Here is a 25,043-nt window from a genome sequence, read left to right on the forward strand (position 1 = left end):
CTGTGCGAACGCAACAAGGAGGAGGCGGAAGAGCGGCCAATCGAGCCGAAAGTTCTTTTATTCAACACACCGGGGGGAGGGGGTGGGGTCAGCTCGGCGGCAGCACGTAACGGGACAAACCCGGCCGCAGCTTTTCGGCTTCGGCCAGGATCACCAAAAAGTCGGACAGGTAGGGCACGGCCAACACCGACTGCAGGTACTTCGTGGACAGGGCCCGCCTGCAAGCAGAGGCGAAGCGGGTGTTAACGAGCAGGAAAATAAAATCGGAGAGGGGGGAGAGAGCGAGGTCGCGAATGGAAAGTCTCAAGGCCAGCCTTGGCCCTAGCGCGTGCTCGGCCTCCGTAAGCGGCGGAAGTTTCTTTCCCGCCAAGAAATGCGGCAGTCCTTGCTTCCGAAAGCACTGCAGCGCTCCTTTACTACGGCACCGATCGGCGTCAATGGCGCGATCGGCGCAATAAGCGCGAACTCGAGCGGCAACGGCCCCGGCAAGTGTCGACGGAGATGCCACGCGCCTAGCATTGTTTTTTGCCGCCCGTTCACTCACACCGGTCGAAAGGACAGAGGAGAGCTGACGCCGCACTCCTTTTCCTCCTGCATTCATCCCGCAAGTTATTCGGAGTAACGCGGAAAAATGACGCTGGCGGCGTCCACTTAACGAGGAAAACACATTCCACATGGTTTCTGCTGACGCAAGGGCGGGTTGCTCGGCGCGTTTTAACAGCCCAGTTAAAAGGGTTCTCGGAAGTGCAAGCACTGAAATCGTTTCGCACGCTGCTGTAAGAGTGTAGCCCCTTTAGATAGACATAACATATGAGGACTCTCTGAACGCTTGCACCCAACACTGCGTTAAACTGGACAGCACGTTGTGGTTTGAACAAGCTGACACAGTATAGCATATTTTATATTTTTGAAATCTTGCAAGCCAAATGAAACTGGCTGCATTCATGCGGGCTCAAAAAAAAAATTGCAGTGTTCTGCGCAAAACATGGAATTCATGGTATGTGCAGGTGGACAACTTCACAGTCAATCACCTTTCACCAAGGCCAAGGTCCCACAGTGTCACACTAGCAGGTGCAAAGTAAATGACTGCAATATGACAACAATAGGTCAATGCCACTGAGAGGGTGTTTGCCACTCCGTTCTTGAGCTTTACCTTACGAACATTGATGTGACACATGGTAACGCGCTATAGTGACTAGTATGACAGCAAATTAATGGTGATTTTTTTCTTTAGAACAAAAAAATATTCGGAGAATGACACCACCGATCCCTTGTGCTCTCCCGGCTGTCAGTGACAGCTGGCTCTTTCACTAATGGGTACCTTATTTATTGAATCTTTACCAGTTTTGCACATCTGACTGTTATAGTCGCATGAATTTCAGGTTCAAAAGATCCAAGTCTGATTCCAGGAAATACTTATCTGACTTATCCTCTGTACACACTCATGAAAGATGCGAGCAAATGCATGTCTCTACACTCAGAGACAGCTTTCCATGGTAATTAAGGATGAAAAAGGAAGTGCACGGGCCTGCCGACTAGCTCGAGCCACCACCGCTGCCATGTGCAGATAGAAAAGAGTTAAAAGATCAGAAGAAAGAGGGAAAAAAGAGGCGCGCGCTGCAACAACCGCGTCCGCTGAAGCGAAGACGCTGGCTGAAACAACAGATACCCTCTCTCTGCGGTAGTTTCACTGCGTTGCTGGCATAGCTGGCGCCATCTATGGCAGCCTCTTGTAACAAGACGTGCCTAGAAATTTGTGGGAAGAGCATTTTTTCCTCGGCTTTCTACCATTGAAAGTTGGTAGTTATGTTAGAAATGTGCCTTGAATAAAAAATATTGACAATTTACTATGTCTTAAAGGAAAACTGCTAACTTCAAGCAGCGGCCCATATCCCGCTGTGTAAGAAGAGGGGACATGTTCTGGCTCTGTAGCTTCCGCTCAACTACCAGAAAAAGTTGCAGTACTGCCTGACAGGTGGAACCAACAGACAAGCACCGACTGGAACCTCCAGTGTGACAGACGTTCCTTCACCCATTTCCTCCCACAGCATCCTTGTGCCTTCCTCTCAAAAAAGGACGTTCATTTAATCGCAGACACAAACGATTTCCTCAATGCATATTTAACGGCTCCATGCTTTGCGGCAAGATGTCAGCTTCTTCGAATAAGCCCACTATGTATGTGAATTATTGTGCGTGCAATAAACTAGCTCTCGTTAGATATAAAAATGAGGTGCTTGTTATGTACATGAACTAGCCCAAGAAACCAAGCAGTCAAAAAGCAAAAGAAAGAGTGAGAAATGTGCTTTTGATAAGCAAACATGATCACCATCACACCATAATTTGGTTAGTGCAGTAAAATTGTAGAGTTAAAGACAGCACACCACTAGAGTAGGGACAAACTCTTGCGCAGGTTTCTTCAGCACTTTCCACAATCCAAATATATGACCAAACAAAATGGCCCCTATCAAACCAAAAAGAATTAAGTGCCTACCGCTCTCTTTGGTTACAATAACAGGTTACCTCCTTGGTTAAGTCATGTTTACTGATTTACAAACCAGCACGTATACTAAATAAATGTGCACTAACTATCCAACACAGCCACAGTGACGCTTGTTTTCCACCCTAGTCCTGTACCACACTGAAGTGTCATGCACACAGTGCTCAAAGCATAAATGGCTAAATCGGAGGAATGGCAGAGGCTCACTGACAGTCAGACAACAGTGGTCACATTTTGCAAAGACAGCGGATACAAATGAAACACACAGAGTGTTCACACAGTACACGCCCTTCAGCAAAAAGCCAAGGATTACAGCTAGGGACTTACTACATCGACTGTAGCCTTAAAATTTTCATTTACATGGGCATCCAAGTTCGTGAAACGCAATGTTTACCTGCACTCTGGGATGTGTTCTACCAGCTTTTTCAATCCTGAACTGCAGCGTGCATTTTGGGAGCCCAGTAGAGGAACTGGCAAAAAACGTCAGTGAGACAAGGTTCGGGAAAGTTGGGGATCTTAACAGTGCAAACAATGATGCTTACGAGAAGATCATCACAGACCCTTACTGAATGACTGAATGACACACACACAGCAGAAAAACCGAAAAAGATGTTGTGCTATATGTGACAAGACAGGAAAGAATTTATCTCGCACACAAAAATGCAAAAGCACTCTTTACTCAGAAGCTCCATAATCAGTGAACATGTGTCGCAGATTTCTCTGTGACAAGGCCACTGATGCTTGCACATATGAACCACACTTAAACTTGCTGATGATAAAGTACCCTTAATCTCAGTTGTAAACTGATACTTATGTTTATAGTATATATTATCTTTCTTCCAAAACCTGTTTGTAGACACAGTTTTCTTAAAAGTTTTACTATCTTAATCATTAGGATCACAAACAGCTGTGAACAGATAGTGCAATATTCAAGAACAGGAAACACGAGGGCATTTGCTATGACAGGAAAAGCATTAGAATAAGAGGCTGAGGGGAGATGAACAAAAAAAGATGCGCACAGTACAGCAAACTTTTAACAATGATTACTTCGTATCTTGTCAGCGTGAACACTCTACTAAACAAAATAAAATTTAAATGCTAATTTACCCGTCAAATTTGCCCTTTTTATGAAGACAGAGTGCTTATGCATTTGTAATAAGGGAGTAATTGCGCAAATCTACAACAAATCAAACTATTCAAACTATTACAAATCTACTCCATCTTGGGGGATTCCCCTAAACATCTGACCTACTTAAGCGTTCATGCTGACAAACTACGATGTAAGCACTGCCAGTGCCCTTGCAATCTCAGTTTTGCACTGCTGCCCACTGTAGTGCCTTTACTGACTGTGGAATATGGTCACTCAATCCATGGTTGCAGGTTCGATTCCACCAAGCTGCATTTCAATAAAGGCTAAAGACAAAAACGGTCGTGTACTGAAAATCTGACACATGTCAAAAGACTAAGTAGAACGTGTTGTCGGGATAGTTGGATCAGTACTTCAGACATGGTAGTTGCGCGAAACACACACACACACAAGACAGGGTACGGGATGAGCGCAAACCTACATCTGTCAAGGGACTTTATGTGTTTGAATTATACTCGGAACCCTCCACTACACAGCGTGCCTGTCCCATCACGGTGCCCGCTGTTGAGTGCCTCACCTGGAGCGCGAAGCACACTGGATGAGCGCAGCTGCCTTGGTGCGCAGGTGCCTCTGGAAGGCCAGCAGCAGCTGCTCAGCAGCAGCCGTGTTGGGCGCTCGTCCCAGCTGCTGCACAAACTGGGACACGTGGGACTCGGCCGATGGGGTGCGCGCAGCCTTCAGCCTGCATTAGTTCGCAGGGGAGCAGATAGTGAAAACCACCTCTCCCAGGGATGCCACTGTCTAAATCCCCTCGCATGCTTGCTTAAAAGTGTAGGTATACAGGGTGGCATATCAAGCTGCTCAAGTGCATGCATGGCTGGAGTGGCAGCGTGGGACAAAACCAACGGTGGAATAAATGTGTGAAATAAAGCTCACTGTTTTGAATTGCTATTTACTGCAATGAGTGGCTAACGTAAAAAAAAAAAAGCACCCTATTTGTGATATGAGGAGCACTAAATTTGTGTGAAACACAGTTCAACCCTTGCAAAATTGAGTACATAGTGAATTACAGCCATTTTCTGCAATCCTAGAACAAAATAAGACACGGTCCTTTCACCTTCATGTAAATAAGAAATAATAATACAACATTGTTTGTAGTGTTAGTAGGGCCCCTTGCAGATCAAAACCATTCGTGTGTGAGAATCAGTGGCATGCCTTTACTGCATATACGGGGATATGCAACAAGCGACACAATGAAAACAAACGTTTCCTTTCTACACAAAACACTGGCATGGTCACCTCATGTTCACCTTATGGCATGTTCACCTCAGGTGACTGAACTACTATGTTTGCATCGAATAGGTACCAGACTTCTACTAACTTGGTCTTTGGAGCCCTCCCTTGGCCAAATCTTTGCCAGGAGACTATGAATACAGTACCGGGTGGGACGTCTGGCTTTGTGTTTCACATTCCTGCCTCGCATCAATGACTATAAACAGCCTCCAGACAAAGGTGGCCACTGAAGGCTTGAGTGCACCACTTTGCCATTGAGTACACGACCCACTTCGTTCACATATGTCATCTCTCGGCAAAAGCTGACAGTGACACTTTTAAAATTCCATGCACTGAAATGAGCACAGATGGTGCATAATTCTGTGTCAAACATAGCATCAATGTTACAAAGCAGATGTGCGAACACTGCACGAGATGGCGCTGAGCGTCAAGCAGAGGAAGGGCAGACGCACTTGCGTGTGAGGGGCCCCTGGTAGCCAACATGCAGGGGGCACTGCCAGACGCGCCCCTGTGCCATGTCCACCACGGTGGACGGGTGTGGCGACCAGATGAGCTCACGCGCAGACAGAGGGCTCCCAGTCGAACCCCTCACCAGGCCCTGCAATGCGGGGGGGCTTTCAGCTGGGCAGGCACTGCACGATCCCTTGAAAACAATGCACCTTCTCTACCAGGCACCCTGTCACACTTTGAGTTGACGGTCCCTAACAGCCTCACTCTCTGCTGATAGTCTTGAGGTCTTTTGAGGGACGAAGGAGATGTCAAAGGGGAGGTAGATGCGCAGGTAGACAGTCTAGGGCAGGGGTTCTAAAACTGGGTTCTGCAGAGCTCTTGAGTCCTTCGGAGTTTTTTGGAAGAGTGCGGTGAGGCTAGTTGGTACAACACTATGAGAACAAAGAATAACTGCGCGAAAAGGACGGGACAAGGACACTGCGTTTGTCACGTGTGGTTCTTCTTCTCTACTGTCCCGTCCTTTTTGCACAGTTACTCTTTGTTCTCATAATGTTTTTTTGGGTTCCCCAAGTATCCAAAATCCATGTATGCCTCAACCCCTGGCTTTTCTTTGCCCTATATTTTGGAGGCTAATCATACTGTCATTGCTTAAAGTAGCAGACTCTCACTATACAGCCAATCATTACTAAAGTGAGGCAATTTTTGGGGTGTTATGCTACTTGGCGCCTGTTTTTGCAGTCATGTTAGGCAGGAAGGGATGAAAGAGAAGGTTCCTCTGTTCTTTTCGAAAGCTGTTGCATTCCCCCGAGACTAAAAGTGGTCCGATTCATGTCTACTCAGATCCGTGGCGTAGCAACTCCCCAGGTGCCTAGACATGGCACAGGCCACTGTGGTAGGTGCAGACACAGGCACACAGTTTCCCTGCTAGCAAAAACTGTGTGCCCAACGACAGCCTCATCCGATGCTGTGCCATTGGAAGAGAGGTAGCACACACATAGGAGAGCGCACCTGTAGCTGGAGGCCAGGCAGGTAGTTGGGCTCCAGGGAATCGCCCCACAGGGAGCAGAACAGCTCCTCATGGTCCAGGAGGCCCCGCAGGGCATGCAGAGCAGGCTCCACCTGGGTCATCGTCATCATCATCAGCCTGACTACGCCCACTGCAGGGCAAAGGCCTCTGCCATGTCTCTCCAGTTAACCCTGTCCTTCGCCAGTTGTGGCCACCGTATTCCCGCAAACTTCGTAATCTCATCCGCCCATGACACAAACACACACATGTTAGGTGCATCAATTCGCCCAGCTTACTCTTCTCTGATGGTAAAGAGATGCTGTGTCCTGCTAGATGCAAACTACATGCAGCAGACAGCAGAACAAGCCTGGACAAGCCTCTTTTGGTCAGAGAAAGGGTAACTTCGCTGGGGTGAGAGGGAGAGAAAACTTTTAATCTACATAGATTAACTCACAGGAGCCAGGTGGTCCAGGCCCCTAGTCCAGGGCTCCGCTGGCAACAACTGACTTGCCGCCAGCGGGGCAAGTCAGTTTCGTTAGGGTGAGAATTTTAACTGCTGGAAGCAAGGCATTGCTTTCATACATGGGTCCATTCGGAATAGTCAGAAAGAGAGGCCAGAATTCCTTTTCTGCTAAGCGGCGGCCGCTGCAGGAATGCATCCAAATTAGTTCGCGAACCAGGAAACAGGTCTGGCTCTACACTCCCCTGGGCTCTGCCCCCCAAAAATAATCAAACTGCTTCTGGAGATTGCACCAAACCAGCATCAACCAAAACGACAACTACATTCACACCAGTGGTTGAGGCAAGCAGTTGAACTCCTTAGAGCAACGACACAGGACAACCGCGGCGTCAAGTATAAGAGAGCGTCATCCACCTGACAGACTCGAGAACTAACCTGACTGTGTCGTTTCTCGTGTGTACTGTGCTTTCACATGTGTTTCGTTTTTTTTTTTTTCCCCAAGCAAGAAGTGATGTTGTGTCCCGCCTAAGTTTTAGTTTCGCTTTCCCTACGGCCTGTACTATCATCATCAGCACTTCTCTCTCTTCTCTGGAACCCACACTCTCTGTTGGAAACAAACAGTCTACCCTGAGCTGTCCTCTGTGCCTGTTCATTGCCCCGGGTCTGTATACCGGACACCACAAAATAGATATCTAAAATTTGTAATACTCACACATTCTTAATGCCAATTACTGCTAGGCGATTCCAGGATGTTTTTCTCCCCCTCCTTTATTTATTTATTAATTTCAATATACTGCAAGCCAAAGTTGACTCAAGCAGGAGGGGCATATAACTAAAAACTCCTTTATTTATTTATTTATTTCAATATACTGCAAGCCAAAGTTGATTCAAGCAGGAGGGGCATATAACTAAAAATGAACCTATAAAAGCATCAGCTACAACACCGCAAGTCAATAAACAGGACACAAATCCAGAGTCATCAAACAACAATACTAGGAGCCATACAATAAATTCTGCAGCTCCTTCTCAAAATACTTAGACTAACATAGACCCAAAGGAAGACTACTCCACTCCGTGACAGTATACGGGGAAAAAACTGTGCTTAACCCACTTCCAGAAATAATCAGAAATAATCTGCTATGCCCTTTCAATAAACCTCGGTACTTGTATTGTCCACATTTACAGCAGAACCTTGCTACTAGTTTTAACCTCCAGTTTATTCAAACTGCCACTTTGATCTTGTTAAGATCTTTTGTATCGAGGTGTTATATCAAACTCTGAACAATTCAAACAAATTTTCATTTCCATTTCTCACTGTATTCTAGTTTGTACTGTTTTTTTCTGCTCAAGCATCATGGGACAGCACAACAAGACAGAAAAGCAGGCGTGTGAGACGCACCTGGGCAACACTGTCACCGATGACGATGGAGCAGCGGCGTGTCTGCAGGTGTGACTGCAGGGCCCTCCGGATCAGCTCCTCCGGAAGGCGGTCACTCCGGCTCAGCGCATTCACAGACGCCTGCAGTTATCACACCCCATTACTCCGGCTGGCTGCAAAGTTGAGCAACCTGCCACTTCATCCACTGCGTCCCAAGCCACTTAAATAAGGATGTCCAAGGATGTCCAAGCAATGTTTGCTAAATGCATCATTTGTTAACCCTTGCAGGAAACATAGGGAAACAAACAAATGGCCGCTGAAATGTGGCTACCTTATGAAGCTCACAGCTGCTATGACAGAAATGAAAAATGTGCCCTCTGATATATATCTAGTATTGACTCAATAATGGGTGAAGGTAGCCCCACTGTGAAAATAAAGTTCTTCAGCCAGTCGGTAGTGTCAGTTAACTCAACTCTACCAGCATCGCGACCTGTGAGAAAGATGCGTCTGTGAATTCTTAAAGTTGCAGCACTTTTTAGAGATAAACCATCACTCCCCACAGCCCATGCTCATCTCCCGGAAAAGTTGGCAATGTTATTTGCTGTCAACAACAGGCAGCCATGCTCATCTGTCACATGTTGTCAGTCAAAAGAAGGATTTATGCAGCATTCACACATGAAAATAGAGCATCAGAGAGAGTTTTATGAAAGGAGCTTAAAACCTGTGATTTGCAAATTGGCAACGCGCCTACAACTAGGTGTTGGATGGACAACTCCAGCTGCCCCTACTTATTTGCAGCTCGAAGCAATGCAATGGCCCAGCACACAACAAGGTTGTGTCTCACCCTTCGGTCGAGGGTCCTAGTGGACAGCAGGGACGAGGCCAGCTGAAAGTAGCGGTGCAGCAGTGTTGTAGCGCTGCTGAGGTTCTTCATGAGCTCACGCTGGAAAAGACACCGGTAGGTTTCCAACATCAGGACATGACATGACTCACTGCCATCACCGAGGTTAGCTACCTTACTCATATACTAGCATAATGTGTAACCCACCTTGAGCAACACCTTGACAAAACGCCAGCACCAGCGACCCTTGCATGTAAAGTATAAACATTCTGTGTGATGCTGACTACTGAGGACACACATTATGATACTGGAGACAGCAGAGGTGGGCCCAAGACTGCAGTGCATGTGTGGCTGCCGTTCTTTGAAGAAAATTGACCACATTTGGCCATACTCTGATAGACCCTTTAAAACAACAGAATTCTGTGCAGCAGTTTCAAATGCAACTTATAACGCAATCATATGCAGTTACCACACGCACAACTAATGTTATACAAGCACTTCTGTGCCTTAAAGGCAGCTCGAATAAGCTCAGCAGAAATGGACAGATGGGCCAAATTCCCAAACTGTGACCACCCTGCACGAAACAAGCAAATGTGCAGCCATGGTTCATTGCTAAATTGAGCAAGATGTAGCACAAACTTGCGCACAGAAACAAGGAAAGAGAGAAACACCATACATGCTTTCATTACTGAGAAACTTGCTCTCTCACCCACCCTTATGGGAACGGTGCACAATGCGTCCTTGTTTTCTGCTGGTGCCAGTTACAGCCTCAGCTTTTGTTTCACAAAGGTCTCAGCTAGACCGGTTCTCCTAGCCTTCTATCATCCTCATAGTTTCTCGGGAAATAAGAGACGACATTGCTAGTGCTTGCCTTACCAGGCAAAAGGAGGGTCTGCCTTTGCCAAAAGTAACTGGGCAGCATGTGTCCCAAGCTCTCAGCCTCTTTTATGAGGAGAACCCTTGTCCCCACCTTTCAAGACCTTTTGGTCTTTAAACAAGCATAAGGGTTCCAATTAGGGGTGTGCGAATATTCGAAATTTTCGAATATAATTCAAATATTATATTTTTAGTATTCGTATTCGATTCGAAATACAAGTATTCGTGTTGTTTCGAATATTCGACCCGACGCGAATATTCGTATCCAGCCGAATATTCTATTGCGAGCACCGGCGTTCATTTCGGTCCGCAAGTCCTATCCACAGAGACATAACAACATGGTGGCGCCCAGAATAATGCGTAACGTTGGGCCATGCAGTAGCTGACTGCGCTGGTGAGCTTCTTTGTGGCTATACCTGCGAAGCTGGTATAGTCAGAGCTGTGCACGAAATACCTCGCAATACGTGCCAGTTCAGTGCCAAGTGAGAGGGCATTTTCTGTGGCTGGAGAAGCCGTTCCAGCTAGAAGGGAACTACTTCTGCGTGACCATGTGGAGCAGCAGGTTTTCCTTCACGACAACCTTTTATATTCATCCCAGCAACGCGCTTTTGTGCTTATGGGAAGCTAGCCTTAATCAATGCTGTATCTCCTCTGATATTTCCACTGTTCTAAGAATAATGTTCGAGACTTTGATACTTTTTTGTGCAGCCACACCAACCTTTTGTGTTTATTTCATCACTGATAGTTGCACTGTAATGTTCTTGGGTGCTCAAATAATGTTTTGTAGTGGTTAAATGTGTCTGTCCTTGATTATTCGATATTCGATTCGATATTCGGAACCAAGTATTCGTATTCGAAAAATTTGATATTCGCACACCCCTAGTTCCAATATACAAGTGAGAAGCAAAATATGCTGCCTGGTTACTTTTGACAAAGACTGCACTAGATAAGACAAAAACCAGCACAACACCATCCATGCGGTCTCTTCTTTCTTCGGCCTTATTGCAGAATGCGAAAACCTAAAGTCACGGGGGCTTGCCATTCCTCAACCAATCATAAAGAAATGCATACTAGATGAGACGGTGAGATGTAAAGTACAATAGCTTTAACAGGTGAGCCACATCAGGTAGACATGCACACTGAAAGCATTCTGCTTGAAGCAAGCTAACTTCATTTATACGATGATCTTTAACTTGCCGTTTTATTTATATATGTAGAGAGAGAGATTAAAACCATAGGTGGAGGACTGCCCTTCCTAAGAAAAATACTTTAACCGACTACTGGTGCTAAGAATTATGTACCAAAATGTCAAAAACCAAGTTCCCAGTCAGTTATTCTTCATTCTTTCCACTGGGAGGACTGTGCTGATTGGCAGCAAGCACAATCAAGGAGATGAACCCACCCCGGGTGAGCGGCAGACGAGGGCAACACGTGCCAGGGCTAGGTCAGTGAGGGGCAGCAGAAGCCACAGGTCGGCCAGCGCCCGCAGTGGGAACAGGGCAGCCAGGCACACGGGGGCCGCCGACAGGGCAAAGGTGACCGCGTGCAGTGCCGCTCGCTTGTCTGGCAGCAGGAGTAGGCATGACCGAGTGCCTCGCCTCTCCAGACCTCCATGCAGCAGCTGGAGCACACTGGCCGCATGCACATCACACTCCTCCTCACGTCGTGATGCCTACATGGAAGGAGGATAGCCTGATGTGCCTTGCATAAAGCACCAGGACCACAAAGGGGAACAGCACGGTATTCCCCCAGTCTCCTTTTACTTACCTGTAGAGAGCTCACTTGATCACACACTCTAAACATGAACACACCTATATGGGAGTAAAAACGGAGTAATCTGCCCTCTACACTCTAAACAGAAAGGAGTAAAAAGGGTGTAAACTGTCCTCTAGTGCACACCTTTTCATAAAAGGGTGTGCACTGGAGAACAGCTTATACTCTCTTTTTACTCCCATATTGGTGTATTTATGGTTAGAGTGTAGGGCACTCCCTTTTTAAAGGGTGTGTTCTAGGGGACAACTTTACTCCCTTTTTACTCCTTTCTGTTTAGAGTGTAGAACCAATGCAAACTAGAAATATATGTGAGGAACTTGTCTTGGTCTTCAACTAACACACGTTCAGGGGTATTTGCACCAAGCACTCTTTTAAGGCAAAGACTGCTGTGACATACAGAGGAGTTCTCCCTTCTTACCGCGAGCAACGTGGAATGCCATGAACTGCACCCCCATGGACAGAGGAGGGAGCTAATCACTTCCCAGTCAGTGGTGTCACTGGTACCTCATTAGAAATAATGCATTTACGCCCCCAGCCCCTGCTACCTGCCACAGTGGCTATGCCATTCAGATGCTGAACAGCTGCTGAGTAAGTACTAAATAAGTGCTGAATACCGTAGTCACACACTGGCACAAGGAGTACTATAATGTCAAGTGAAAAAATGCTAATTTCTACCATGCAACTACACGGGCTGAAGAAGCAACACTTAGTAGTAGTTTACTGCGATAAGAATCACATTTCACTAGGTCAAGCACAGGCTAACATGACAGGTTTTACAACCTAAGCTGCCTTGTGTGCTGGGCCAGCATAGCCAGCCTAAACACAAAACAGTCTGATGAACAGCCATGCAGAACGGCATGTGCAACACGAAAAGCCTGCATTAATTAACTTTGGACAAACACTGTGCATTGAGGAGTCTCCCCTAACCTGCTGTGGCGCCTCCCCTCGAGCCAGAAAGCCCTCAGGGTTCTCGAGAAACTGGTGGCACTTGAGAAAGTGCGGGCCGCAGTCTGTTGAGTCTGGTGCACTGCCGGGGCACTGCATGCGCCAGCGGAAGACTAGCTGCGGGCCCATCACGTGGTCCCACGAAGACAGGTACACGCCCAGCACACCACACTCGGAGGACATGCGCCCGCACACCCCGCTCGCTGCCGAGGCTGCTGAAGCTCCATCCGCTGCTGCTACAACAAGACGCACACATGCACAGGTGAGGCATCATCATCATCATCATCAGCCTGACTACGCCCACTGCAGGGCAAAGGCCTCTCCCATGTCTCTCCAACTGACCCTGTCCTTCGCCAGCTGCGGCCACCATATCGCCGCGAACTTCTTAATCTCATCCGCCCACCTAACTTTCTGCCGCCCCCTGCTATGCTTGCCTTCTCTTGGAATCCACTCCATCACCCCCTTAAGGACCAGCGGTTGTCTTGCCTTCGCATTACCTGCCCTGCCCAAGCTTATTTTTTCCTCTTGATTTCGACTAGGATGTCATTAACCCGCGTTTGTACTCCTACTAACTCTGCCTGCTTCCGGTCTCTTAACGTTACACCTACCATTTTTCTTTACATAGCTCACTGCGTTGTCCTCAACTTGAGCTGTACCCTCTTTGTTAGCCTCCATGTTTCTGCCCCGTAGATGAGTACCAGTAAGATACAGCTGTTGTACACTTTTCTCTTGAGGAATATTTATTGGTAAACTGCCATTCATGATCTGAGAGAACCTGCCATATGTGCTCCGCCCCATTCTTATTCTTCTAGTTCCCTCTAACAATCTGGATCAGCGGTCACTACCTGCCCTAAGTAGACGTATTCCCTTAGCACTTCCAGCACCTCGCTACCAATTGTGAACTGCAGGTGAGGCAGGAAACATTATCTACTCTCACTTAGAACAGAGGCTGGCAGACTGGCTGTTGTCAATCAACTGAAAATAATGCAGTAACCTGCGTATAACATTTCAACACCTCTTAATGCACCACCGGCATGTTCCTGCTGTAATTTTGTACTGAGGTTATAATTTTGGTTCCGTTTCATGCAGTAATGCAATGGAATCACTACTTGCCAGGCTTATGCAGTAGAAATGAAAAACCACTCTGTTGCCACTAACCTTGTAAAGAGCAAGTTCGACCAGCCAAGAGGACTGATACTGCGATCTGCTGGGATAAGGCCACACCCAGAAGGACCAATAGCAAATTTGCCCATTCCACTTTCTCAGCAGGTCTTGGTAGCACTAGTCGACTTGGCTAGTTGAACCAACTCTTTTGAAGGGCAACCTTGCAGGCAATGGTGGTTCTTCATTTCTACCATACATACCAGGCAAGTACCAAAGCCAACTGTGTTGCTACACAGAGCAGACATAGAAACGTAATCTCTATTCAAAACTAGAGTGAACAAGTGGTACAGGAGAAAGCCTACAAAAATGCCAAAATAAATATACAGGTTATTGCAGAAGAAATAAGATCTGTTATATTTGGAGTCACGTCACTGTGTGCAACGAATGCTAAATAAGGCATAGAATTGGTGGATGCTTTTAATGTCAATAGCAGTATGATGAATAAAAATATTCTTGTCCCTGCACGGCATTGGCTTTACATGCAAGCCCACTCACATTCTTAATATCATGGCAAGCAGCCATCATCTTAACCGGCAGCAAACTGCATGACATGTGAACGAATAACAGCCAAAATGAGACAATACCCTTGCAACAAGAATCAAGACATTGATCTGCGATGATAACACTGCGTTTTATCACTACACCGGTTGTCGGTGCTTGCCATCGTTGCAACACAAGTGAGGGCCATTCAATCAAGACAAACGAAAGACATTCTTACCGCTGGAGTAGGTCGTTACTGTTCACATCCACGAGCGCAGTCACACAACAGGGAGGCCAATCCCAAAACATTCTAGACCACTATCAGCCTTCCTCCAAGTGACCAACTCACTTCGGCCTTACACTGGTATATAACCAAACCGGCTAGCTTACTCAGTGTGGAGCATCCTGTCCTGTCCTGCAGCATTTCCTGTTTCAATCCCTGAATGACAAGTTTTTGTCTGCTACCACGTTCAGAAAAATTTTTTTGCTTTTCTGGTTGTCCTTTCTGGCAGTATAAATACGATCATGTGGATGTCGATTATAATCATATTCTATCAGGCTGGCGGTGCATGCTGCACCAGTAAAATTACTGGCAAGCTGCAGCAGGCAAATCAATAATAATAATAATACTAATAATGATTTATTTCCATCACCATACAGTGTTGGAGGGGATGGGAATAAAAGCGGTTATCGCTTGACAAAGTTCCCACCCCTCTGTACAGTTCCCACCCCCCTGTACAAATGGATCAAACCAAATCAACAGGCAAATCAAAAGGACCGAAAATCTACAGCATTTGTGGAAAGCCCCCTAGAAAATTTTGGCAGGCTTCCATTGACATTTTGATCTTTTCTCAGGCATTCTATGACTCGGTCAGAATCAGAGTACACACGAACACAGAACAGAACAGAACAGAACACGATCAGCATACCACAAGTCGGTCCCATAATTCCGTTCCTAAAGTCGGTTTGTGCTTTTGATGCACTAAAGCACTGGCTACAGCCTCTCAGGAGACACTGACTACTCTTACAGGACTTTATAAATAACAAAAATATAAACCACGCGGGGATCCGCTCCCCCACATTAACCCCCGTAACCCCATACGCACAATCACCATACAAGAAGGTTTGCGGGGTGAAAACGGCAGTTGCAGCGACAGACCACCTCCTTGCCACCTCTCCGAACTGCACTACGTCTACGTATGCGCACTGCTACTGTAGACGGCCGCGAGGTACCGGAAACTCCGACAGGACGCGCTTCTCGTGTTTCATCTCCTGTTCGTACGAGCAAATCGCGGTATATACTGCTGCTATAGGCTGTTGATCACCTGTAAGGCGCTGGTTTTCACCATAATTATGCCACAAAATTTCAACAAAAATCCAAAACGCGTCCTCCTCCCGTACTTTAAAGCAGCACAGGCCGAATTCAGCTCGTTCATTTTTCGCGCGTGCTGACAAACCGATTATTCCCAGTTTCGGTTTTTTCACAATGGGATGGTGTCGAGCTCAATCATCGGGTATATTTAGTGCGCACCAGCCACGCTTTTCGATCCCTCCTTTATCACATTACGTTTTCAATAGCGATCGATTACTGTCCGTGACGACGCGATGACGAGGCCTCATAATCACAACCTAATCATAATCTATGTTTGGAATACACTCAGGTTCAGACGTGGCATCTCGGACGTACTGATCATTACCTTTCGCTTCGGCACAAGACATGGCAGCGGCGATCAGTACCGGCCGACCCACTGCTCTTCTTCAAACGCGTGCGAAACCAGCATCGCGCAAAACAGCTGATTGCCAAATCACGCTCTCTATGACAATCATGCCAACCCACCTGTCGCATATCTCGCGTCGCCTTTTTGCTGGCTGAATAAGCAATAATCCCTAACACGGGCGTAAAATTTGCCAGAGTCAACGATTTTGTATGACACTTTCTAAACTTGAATATTTTAAACTTTATTGTTTTTGTGCCAGAAAGGTTACTGCCCTCGCCGGTATCGCCGGTATGCACTATCATCATCATCAGGCCCACTCGGCAACAAGCGGCTTTCACGGTTTATGGGCGAAGCGTGGTTTCAGAAGCACCGCCCGCCCGCTGTTGATTGCGTGCCCCACCGTAGAAGGAAGCAGCCGACGAGAGCTTCGAGCGCTGATCGCCAGCATGAGCATCTTCGGGGCCATCGTGACAGGACGCCTGGTATGCCGAGCGTGGAAAAATTTCCTCCCGTGCGGCGCGGCTAAAGTCGCCGTTCCTCAGCGCAGGTGCAGACGGACTTTCAGAATGTCGACCAGACCAAGTTCCTCATCAACATCCCCGATCCGGACAGCATCAACCATATCGTCGTCTTCCTGACGGGGACGCAGCCCTTTCCCAATGGCTTCGGAGGCGCAGGTGAGCCTCTGGAGGCGACGAATGCCAGGCGACAGTGCGGCAAAGCCGACTAACTGTGGGCGGCGCCTATGTCAAGCAAGCCTGCTATGTATCTTGATCGGGCCTGCGAAAGTCCGGCCGTCGTGCAACCAGCCCGTGACTGAACCCCTAAGCTATCAACGAACGACCGTTTTGTTAGCAATTCAGGCGTACTTGCAAGGATTGATCATTTACCGGATGCATGCTTACGTAGCACAGCAACATATCCAGATACTGCAACATGTATTCTCGAGTGACTGCAAAAGTGGAGCTTTGCGTTTAAACTTGAGGCTACCGCGCGCGGCCTTGTGTCGATTTTCAGTTTTTTTTGTGATTTATTTACAAAGGACAGCTAGATGGGTTCCCAAGGTTGGAACCGTCAGGGGGACAGATTGTGCGTAAAAGCTACGTGTGATTAGGCAGCAACAACACTGTGGGTTCGATGACGTCACCAGACCGTGGTGACTTGTTTGCGGCTTGCTGATTTTCACGCTAACGCAGGTCATGTGCATCAGCTGTCGAGAAAGCATATGACAGTGTGCGCTACTGAGTCAGTCACCTCATTCGTTATCTTCTTAACAGTTTACAGATATGGGACGACTCGCGCCTAGATTTTGAGGGAGAAAAATGTACTGGACATCTCTTTATAAACTGTATATAGCTGTCTATGGAAAATGCCTGTTGCAGCCTTTTTGATGAGACAAAAGGCAGACATAGTCTAGTGGCTTAGTCATTGCATGAACAAAACATCCAGTTGAAACCTGATGAGAAACTGAAACAAATCAATAAAAGGCGCAAATATAAGGGCAGAAAGCAAATGGCACACAAGGCAATCGCTATCAGCAAGTGTCTTCACGTACAGTATTGTGCGTTTTTATCGTGAATAACTTGAAAAATTATCCCGCCTCAACTGCCAGCTCGTTTGCGGTGAAACTGCACACAGAGCTTGCGTATTATGGTAACTTTTGTATCGTAGCAAGTTTTACAATGGTACTTATTTAGTTGAGCCGTGCATGATGTGAAAACTTAATCGTCTGCGTAGTGATCGGTGAACCAGAACCCGCAAACATAGTTTTTTTCACTGAATGGTGACAGTGGCGCCATCTGTTTCCTGCAGTGGAAAGCGTCACGACAAGGCGCTGAGGCGAACATTGCAAGATGTGTGGACCCTTTGAATATGCCGTTCCGGCATTTGCGTCCGTTTCAACTGAAGCGCTTCCAACATTTTCGGCTAATTGAGCAGAAAAAAATACCATAACAACTGATTTAACGAGTCTTTACCATTCAAAGGATATTGTTTGCAATGCTCACCTCGGTGCCTTGTCGTGACGCTTTCCACTGCAGAAAACAGATGGCGTCACTGTCGCCCTTCAGCGAAAAAGCTGTGTATGCACGTTCACCGATCTCTACGTAGACGATTACGTTTTCGCATCATGCACAGCTCAACTAAGTAAGTACCGTTGTAAAACTTGCTACGATAGAAAAGTTAGCATAATACGCAAGCTCTGTGTGCAGTTTCACCGCAAATGAGCTGGCGCTTGAGGCGGGATAATTTTTTTAAATATTCACGATAAAAACGCACAATACTGTATGTGTAAACACTTGCGTGCAAAAAGAAGTTGCATGTGGGAGCAGTCCAGTTCAAAGAAACACTGTATAGCTGCGGCCAGCAGTCGTTGGAGGAAAAGCGCAATTAAATCATGCCATATTTGTTTCCAGCACTGCATCTGACACTTTTGGATTCTCTGGAAATGTTGTAGTAGGCAAGATATAAGATGAGCTGAATTAGTGAATCACGACAGCATTTTATTGGTGTCCAGGGCTAATTGCAATTTCAGTTTAGCAGTGATCGCATTCATCGCACATTGCAGTTCACTTTTTTCAGACCTTGTGTAGAGTGGGACCTGCTTATAAGAATGCGTCAAGTGTGGGTGCAATGTATTCTTTCTTGCTTCTAGGTTACACAAAAGCCTTTATATTGCCATTTCTTATCGTATCGAATTATCAATATATCAAACTATTTTGTGATCTGCTTCGAATTCAATATAACCTGATTCAACTGTATAGCAAAGTCATAATGCATGTTTGTTATGTGTGGGCTTGAATATATCGAGCATCTTGAATGAACAGCGCGACCGAAGACAAGCACAAAAGACAAGGAAACGAACGACACAGCGCTGTGTCGTCCGTTTCCTTGTCTTTTGTGCTCGTCTTCGGTCGCGCAGTTCATTCAAGATGCTTAACCAACTAGCCCGCCAAAACGTGTTAATGCAACGTATATCGAGCAGCCCATGTGACATGCAGTTTGGTCAAGTGAGTTTTGCAGTTCCTATTGTAAAGGAACTGCAACTGTAATGAAAGAGCAAATTCCTTCATATCTACATAGCGGAAGTTCCAGAAACCGTTTTGCAAAGTTATCAAGGGCACATAGAAAGGATACCGGGCATGGTAACACGTACCCAGGAACTGTCGATGTGTCAAGTGCTGCACGTGCTTTAGAGCGGCTGTTATCCAACAGACCTTGCTGAAAGACGTGACCAACTCTCTCACTGTCTGCATACAGCCTCCATCCCTTGTCCGAGACCAAAAGAAGCTGGAAGGTTATGAGAAAGGGCATGGGAGAAATGAAACTCTACTTCAGGGCCTGACTTATATCCCGACACTGACAGCTGCTGTGTGGACCTGAGGACATCTGACACCGTCCACTGGTATACCGAAGAGTCAAGGTATCGATGAGTGGCCACTCATGACCGCGCAGTTCGCAAGACTAGGATAGACATATTTATGCTGTGCAGATGTTCTGTGAGTACCGCATGCAAGTGATGGCACAAGGTTGTGGTACACTGATGGCAGGTTATACGGGGTTTATTCTCGTAAAGACCACACTCATTGGTGGACATGCTGTACAGTGGAGACTGGCCAACTAAGCAGTTAATGTTAGTAAAGCCCAAGTGCCGAAGCTTATACGAGCTTACTCTGGATTAAACTGGGACATTGGGACAGCACGTAAATGGATACATGAGCACATGATACATGAGCTGCTCGATTGGATGCAGTTTGTGGAGTTTAAACGGAAAATGAAAATTTAGTAGTGTCAGGTGGAAGTAGGGGTTTTAACTTTGTGGTCTCAGCTTTTATGAAATGTTGCTGAAAATTGAGAAATTAGAATATTTTGCAACTTTATTAGTGCTACTGCCTGCTCCATAATAACAAAAGATATGAAAATTCTGTAAATTGCTCGAGTCAGTACTTAATGGAGACAAAAATTGGCACCTTACTCTCTATGTGAGCTTTTAGTTTGCCCTGAAAGATTGCGTCTTATCCGTAAAGTAACGGGTGTAGTTTACGAAATTTTGATATCCGTTTTCATTGCGCAGCTACGCGCCGTAAACAAATTTCAAAATTTTAAAACTGCGATAGTTGGCCATTCCTTATTGCCAAACACAGTTGCTTCATCAATTGCTATTGCTTTCTTGAGCCACTATTAACACTTTCAATTTTCTTATAATTGCCACAAACTTTATTCAGATTTATTCCCTGGCTTCTCAAAAAATCCCGTTTTCCACTCCCACATTTAGATTAAGGCGCCTGAATTCTTTTTAGGCTAGTCAGACCGCAATAACTCCAGTGCGAAAAGGGCCCGAAAAACTCTCCTATGTAACGCGAAATACAATGACAGCTCCTTACAGTGGTGAATGCACCATTCGCCGCGCTACGTAGTTGCGTTCTCTCTGCACAGAGGCGCAAACAAGCTTAAGCAGCACAAGCTCCCACCACTGCGCACCGAGGACACTGAAAATTCGTGGCTCCCTCTTGCTCATTTTTGCTTCGTGTTACGCCGCCAACGTCGCAGAACCAGAATATGTGCCTATAACAGCTCCCGCTGTAAATCTGCTCAAATTATGTGGAGTAAACAGAGCCTGGCTAGCTCCCTTTCATGCATGTGGTGTTGATGGGGCCAAGTTGTCAGTTCGAATAAACGGCAAGTTTGAACGAGGCGAGTCCGAAATAACGAGCGCCCACTGTATTCATCTTTGCACTTTGGTTAGTGATGACGGCTTTCCGTGACCTCTGGACGTGTGGTGTCCACTGAGGGTGCCTGAAAGGGCATGCGTGTAGCAGCAAACTCTGGAACGATCCTTTGTGCCATCACCTGCACTTTCTACAGCTGATCGTTTACGATTTGTTAAGTCACTATGGCACCTGACAGCGCGCTCCTTTCCACAGTGTACTTCTGCTGGCCCAGTCCTGATGCTGTGGGCAACTGGCAGCTGTTAGGCTTCATCTCCAACGCCAAGCCGAGTGCCATCTTCCGCATCTCCAAGCACAGGAAAGGTAATGCCTCCGCTTGCAACGAGCCGCGTTACGCAGTGGCTAAACCGCTCAGCTGCTGGTCATTGGCTTATTAATTTTATGCATGGCAGGGTGTGAAAAATGATGTGCATGCCATCTTGTGTTCTCATGTGTTAAAGGGACACTGAGGAGAAATTCAGTGAAGCTAGAAAAGTAGAAAGATAAAATGCAGATATCACTGCCATTGACTGTCTTTGCAAGTGAACTGCACTGATGTCAAAAGAGCTTTTTTTGTATGCGGAGCATATCCCTGAGGCCACTCTACTCTGCCATTCACTTCCAGCCAGTGATCACAGTCCTTTTTCGGTCTTAGCATCATGAGCTTTCAGCGAAGCCCAAATTTTTCATCTCTTGAAATACATCTCTTGCTGCAACAAACATCAGTGCAGCCAGAAAGAGTCAGAGAACCTATTTTTTACCAGGAATTTAAATAGAATGGAGTTGTCCTTAGTGTCCCTTCAAAAGGCACCAAGTGTCCAATATTAGTTGGCAGTGTGTCTGTCGTAGCTTTTGAACCTCACAATATCACACGCGCATAAGAAAATGTGCAGAATTTCGCTAGTCTTGTTAACCTTTTCCCTGATGTGAGAGAGAACCGAAATTCTGCCAGCATTATGTCGCAACTGGCGCAGGACACGGTTAATTGGAGAGACACGGGAGAGGCCTTTGCCCTGCAGTGGGCGTAGTCAGGCTGATGATGATAATGATGCAGGGAACACCCTTCTGCTAAGAACATTACCATTCCTTGAAAGTCAAAGCTTTATTGGTCAAGACGACGTAACTCGTTGACAATTGTATCGGTGGGCTCCTCGTAAAAATAAGTTCTGTCTACCCTGTAGCACTGTCAAAATCGTTTGGCATTCTCTATACCCTTGGGGCTTTAGAAAACGGTACATAGTACTGGGTTGGGGCAGTGCATCACTGTAAGACCACTCCTGCAGTATTGACAGCTGTCATGACAGCTTAAAGTCGCACTCTTCGCCATGCAAATCCACTCATCCAGCGCGATCCAATGTGCTTTGCACACTTGGGCATTTCACACTGGTGTCCCTTAACAATTATTCTGTTTCTCATAGCACGCAAATGTGCCATGGTTGTGCCCTTCTCCCCACAGGGATGCTTCTTTAGGCAGCTCATTGATTTGTTGACTCCTGTGTGACAAAGCAGCACTGTAGAGCTTTGGATTAAGTTGGACCACCTGGGGTTGAATTGGACAGCGCTAACTTGTGATGAGACAAAGTGGGATGAGAAACAAGCTACGAAGAGGACGGGCGATTCATAGTCTCTGTTCCTCATCTCAGTTTGACTGAGTTAGCGCTGGCCGATACAACACAATTGTACTAACTAGCCCCAACCATAAGCCTGGTCACACGGGGTTTTTTTAGCGGACATATTTGCATTTAGCATCAAACCAAAAACTAGAGGCGATGCTTAAGGTTTGCCTTAAGGGTGTGACGCGAAAGCGTTGAAGGGTCGATTAATGCCCATATATGTGGAATTGGTCATTCTCCACTTATAGACCGCCAGGAGTCCTCATACTATTCTTGGTGCTGTGGTGCAGCGAGTAAGTGATGCACAACTGCTCTGTGATGGCAGGCAGTTCCATTGGAGAGAAGTGCTTCAGTTGGCACTGCGCTCTTCTCCTGCTTCGTCATCATTACTCCTGTAGCTTACACTGCAGAAATCTGAGCTTGCCAAGGCTAATGCCGTGCAGCACTTCTTGGTTTATATCCTGTCATGAGTATGGCACAATCTAGAAGGCAGTTGGAGCTAGTTGACTGCCTCATTTTTAAAGCAGGCTGCCTTTTTTCCTTATGCTTTGGCTGGTAGCATATCGAATGCAGGGGTCCATTTGGAGGCAAAGCAGTAACGTCCCCATTTTCCTGCAGGCAAGCACTGCCTCTTAACCGCGTTTTATCCCAAGTCTAGCACAAAGCCCGTCACACACTGCTGTGTCTAACATGCCATATGCACCAGACTACAACACACTGAAGTTTTGCAGGAATATCGTCTTTCATCAAAATTCCTCCGTGGTGTCTGGCACACGCAGCGACGCCACACCGCAAAGCACATCACTTCTTCAGTTTGCCATCACTGTTGCTGCTTCAGTTGCGCACAGCACGAGTCGTTCTTTCACTTTCTTGTCGCAGAGTGTTCGGAGCTTCACGCGTTCTCGGCGCACGGCTTCAGCAGCGTGGCACAGCTGGGCATCTCGGTGGAGCCCCTGGCCCAGATCCAGTTCCAGGCGCCGTCCATCGGAGGGGATGCGGCAGCCGTCGACTCGCACACTGAGTTCTGCACCAAGATGGCCGAGAGCCTGTTCAACCACCTGGCCTCGTACGGGGGCTCGGTCAGTGTGCCCACGCATCCGGGCGAGAGCTTCTTCCCCATGCGTGCACTGGAGCAGTGGTATTCAAACTTCCGCCGCAGACTCGCACAGAACCCAAACTTCTGGAAGGGGACACAATAATAAAGGACGCATCATGTTTTGTACAATTTTTCTTTGCGCAACCCCTGTGTTCTCCACTCATTTGGTTTAGCAGGCCAGTGGTGCTGTGAAACTGTGGTGGCGTTTTGATTAAAGCATCACCTCTGCTGGCCAGGTTTAAGTCCACGAGACGAAGGCCAAACATTTCCAATAACCCTGTCCTGCGTCAACTGCCGCCAAGTTTTCCCGACTCTTTGGAGGGCCATTTTTCCTTACCTCAAAGCGGTAGGTGCCCAGTCGCCATGGGACATGAAATTGTGAGCTGGCGAGTGCTGACGACATGGCTGCCATGTTAAGCCTAACCGTAAGTAAATAATAACCTAATCAGACAATTTTGGTGTCTAACCTGTTGTACTCATATAGAGGATTCCAAATATCTAATTCGTTTTATGATGCCTCATTAATTACCGAGAAACATTGTGCAATCACATTGATAATGCGACTGTAAATGCAGTCGCTAGCATCTCCATCACAGTGTCTCCTTTCTCGGTGTTCCTGGCCGTCATTTCCCTGGGAAGCGGACTCGAGTTTCAGCCTCTTATTGCCGACAGCAGGGCAGGCTCAGGTTTGCTACATGCAGGTTTAACTGTACCACCCAAGTCCATTCTTTCCTCTAGACTTTCATCTCGCAGACATCGATCAGCTTGTGGTCTTCTCACCCTTGCAGTAGCAGAAAATGGGAAATGCTATTCTGGGGCCTTTTGCACCAACTCAGTACTGCTCACAAACAGCATCGTGCCACTCTTTCAGACTCACTGCTTTGTCTTTGCTAAGAATGCTAAAAAGAGCTCTCATGAAGAAAGGAGCTGAAGACGGCCGTTTTGTTCCCTGGCGAGCGACAGGTAGTTATTTTTCTTGTGCCACTGTCGTTGTGGCCTACAGCAAGTAATAGCAAAATGACAAGTAAAACTAGTCATTATCGCCATGCAAGGTGGATTTGAGTCCCCGACAAGCTTGGCTTGTCACTAGCTATGTTGCTACTATTTGCCACGAAACGTAAAACTGATATTAACAGATGGGTTAACGCCGATTCTCACAACAAGCCAAATTGCTGTTTTCTTCTGCAAATGAAGTATTGTAATAGGTCTGCACTCCTGAGCGAAAGGCGAAGAAAACATTTTTATCAAAATGCCAAGTTAAATGTTCAAGGGACCATAAAAATGGTATTTACTGAGGTCAGGAAAAGTGCTCAAGTGATTGGTATTTCATCACTGCACCAATGTAATTTTTGAGCTAGCTTCATTAACACCAAAGATATCGCTGATTAAAAGTGATGCTCCTCCTCTCCCTCCCACTCTCAAGTCATAGCGGACGTGCAAGAAAAAAAAATTGAGAAAACAGGTAGCCCGTGTTACTTGGGCACACCTAATAAGAAGGATTGCCCACATTGCCCACTTTACGCCATCGGGGTAGGGTAGAGACCCACGAGACGTGGGTTTCTTGGGTCTTGGATAGCATTGCAAAAGCTGCTCTTTTCCTCTGAATAAATGTGTTGGTACTCAGCATCCGTCCTATCCACTTCTTCGTTCATCCTTGTCT

At 46.7% G+C, this 25,043-nt stretch overlaps 2 protein-coding genes across 5 annotated transcripts in view; one reads left to right on the forward strand and one right to left on the reverse strand.

Annotated features, from left to right (window-relative positions):
- Window positions 1-40: 40 nt before the first annotated feature.
- LOC149367044 (uncharacterized) overlaps window positions 41-25,043 on the reverse strand; it is a 25,357-nt gene continuing 354 nt past the window's right edge. Inside the window, exons 1-9 of one of the 3 annotated variants that reach the window (XM_089553733.1) lie at window positions 15,948-16,462; window positions 12,589-12,839; window positions 11,291-11,560; window positions 9,016-9,114; window positions 8,193-8,312; window positions 6,336-6,446; window positions 5,330-5,475; window positions 4,162-4,326; window positions 41-218 (exon numbers count right to left, since the gene is read on the reverse strand). In XM_089553733.1, the coding sequence (XP_089409859.1) occupies window positions 89-218; window positions 4,162-4,326; window positions 5,330-5,475; window positions 6,336-6,446; window positions 8,193-8,312; window positions 9,016-9,114; window positions 11,291-11,560; window positions 12,589-12,839; window positions 15,948-15,969 (1,314 nt within the window). In that variant the 5' untranslated portion in view covers window positions 15,970-16,462 and the 3' untranslated portion in view covers window positions 41-88. Of the gene's footprint in view, window positions 219-4,161; window positions 4,327-5,329; window positions 5,476-6,335; window positions 6,447-8,192; window positions 8,313-9,015; window positions 9,115-11,290; window positions 11,561-12,588; window positions 12,843-15,947; window positions 16,463-25,043 lie in introns of those variants that run through there. The other 2 variants (XM_089553725.1, XM_089553738.1) reach the window with 2 other exon arrangements.
- LOC149367045 (protein OPI10 homolog) lies at window positions 16,263-23,527 on the forward strand. 2 transcript variants are annotated; one of them, XM_089553768.1, is made up of 4 exons: window positions 16,263-16,450; window positions 16,511-16,645; window positions 20,891-20,998; window positions 23,167-23,527. In XM_089553768.1, exons 1-4 carry the CDS (start codon window positions 16,312-16,314, stop codon window positions 23,484-23,486), a joined length of 702 nt encoding a protein of 233 aa, XP_089409894.1. In that variant the 5' UTR covers window positions 16,263-16,311; the 3' UTR covers window positions 23,487-23,527. The 2 variants fall into 2 exon arrangements, with proteins under 2 accessions (XP_089409894.1, XP_089409902.1); XM_089553776.1 differs by having other exon boundaries at window positions 16,315-16,450; window positions 16,516-16,645.

This window comes from Amblyomma mixtum, chromosome 1, assembly GCF_055824585.1.
Source record: "Amblyomma mixtum isolate Tamu chromosome 1, ASM5582458v1, whole genome shotgun sequence".
NCBI classification, from domain to species: Eukaryota; Metazoa; Arthropoda; class Arachnida; order Ixodida; family Ixodidae; genus Amblyomma; species Amblyomma mixtum.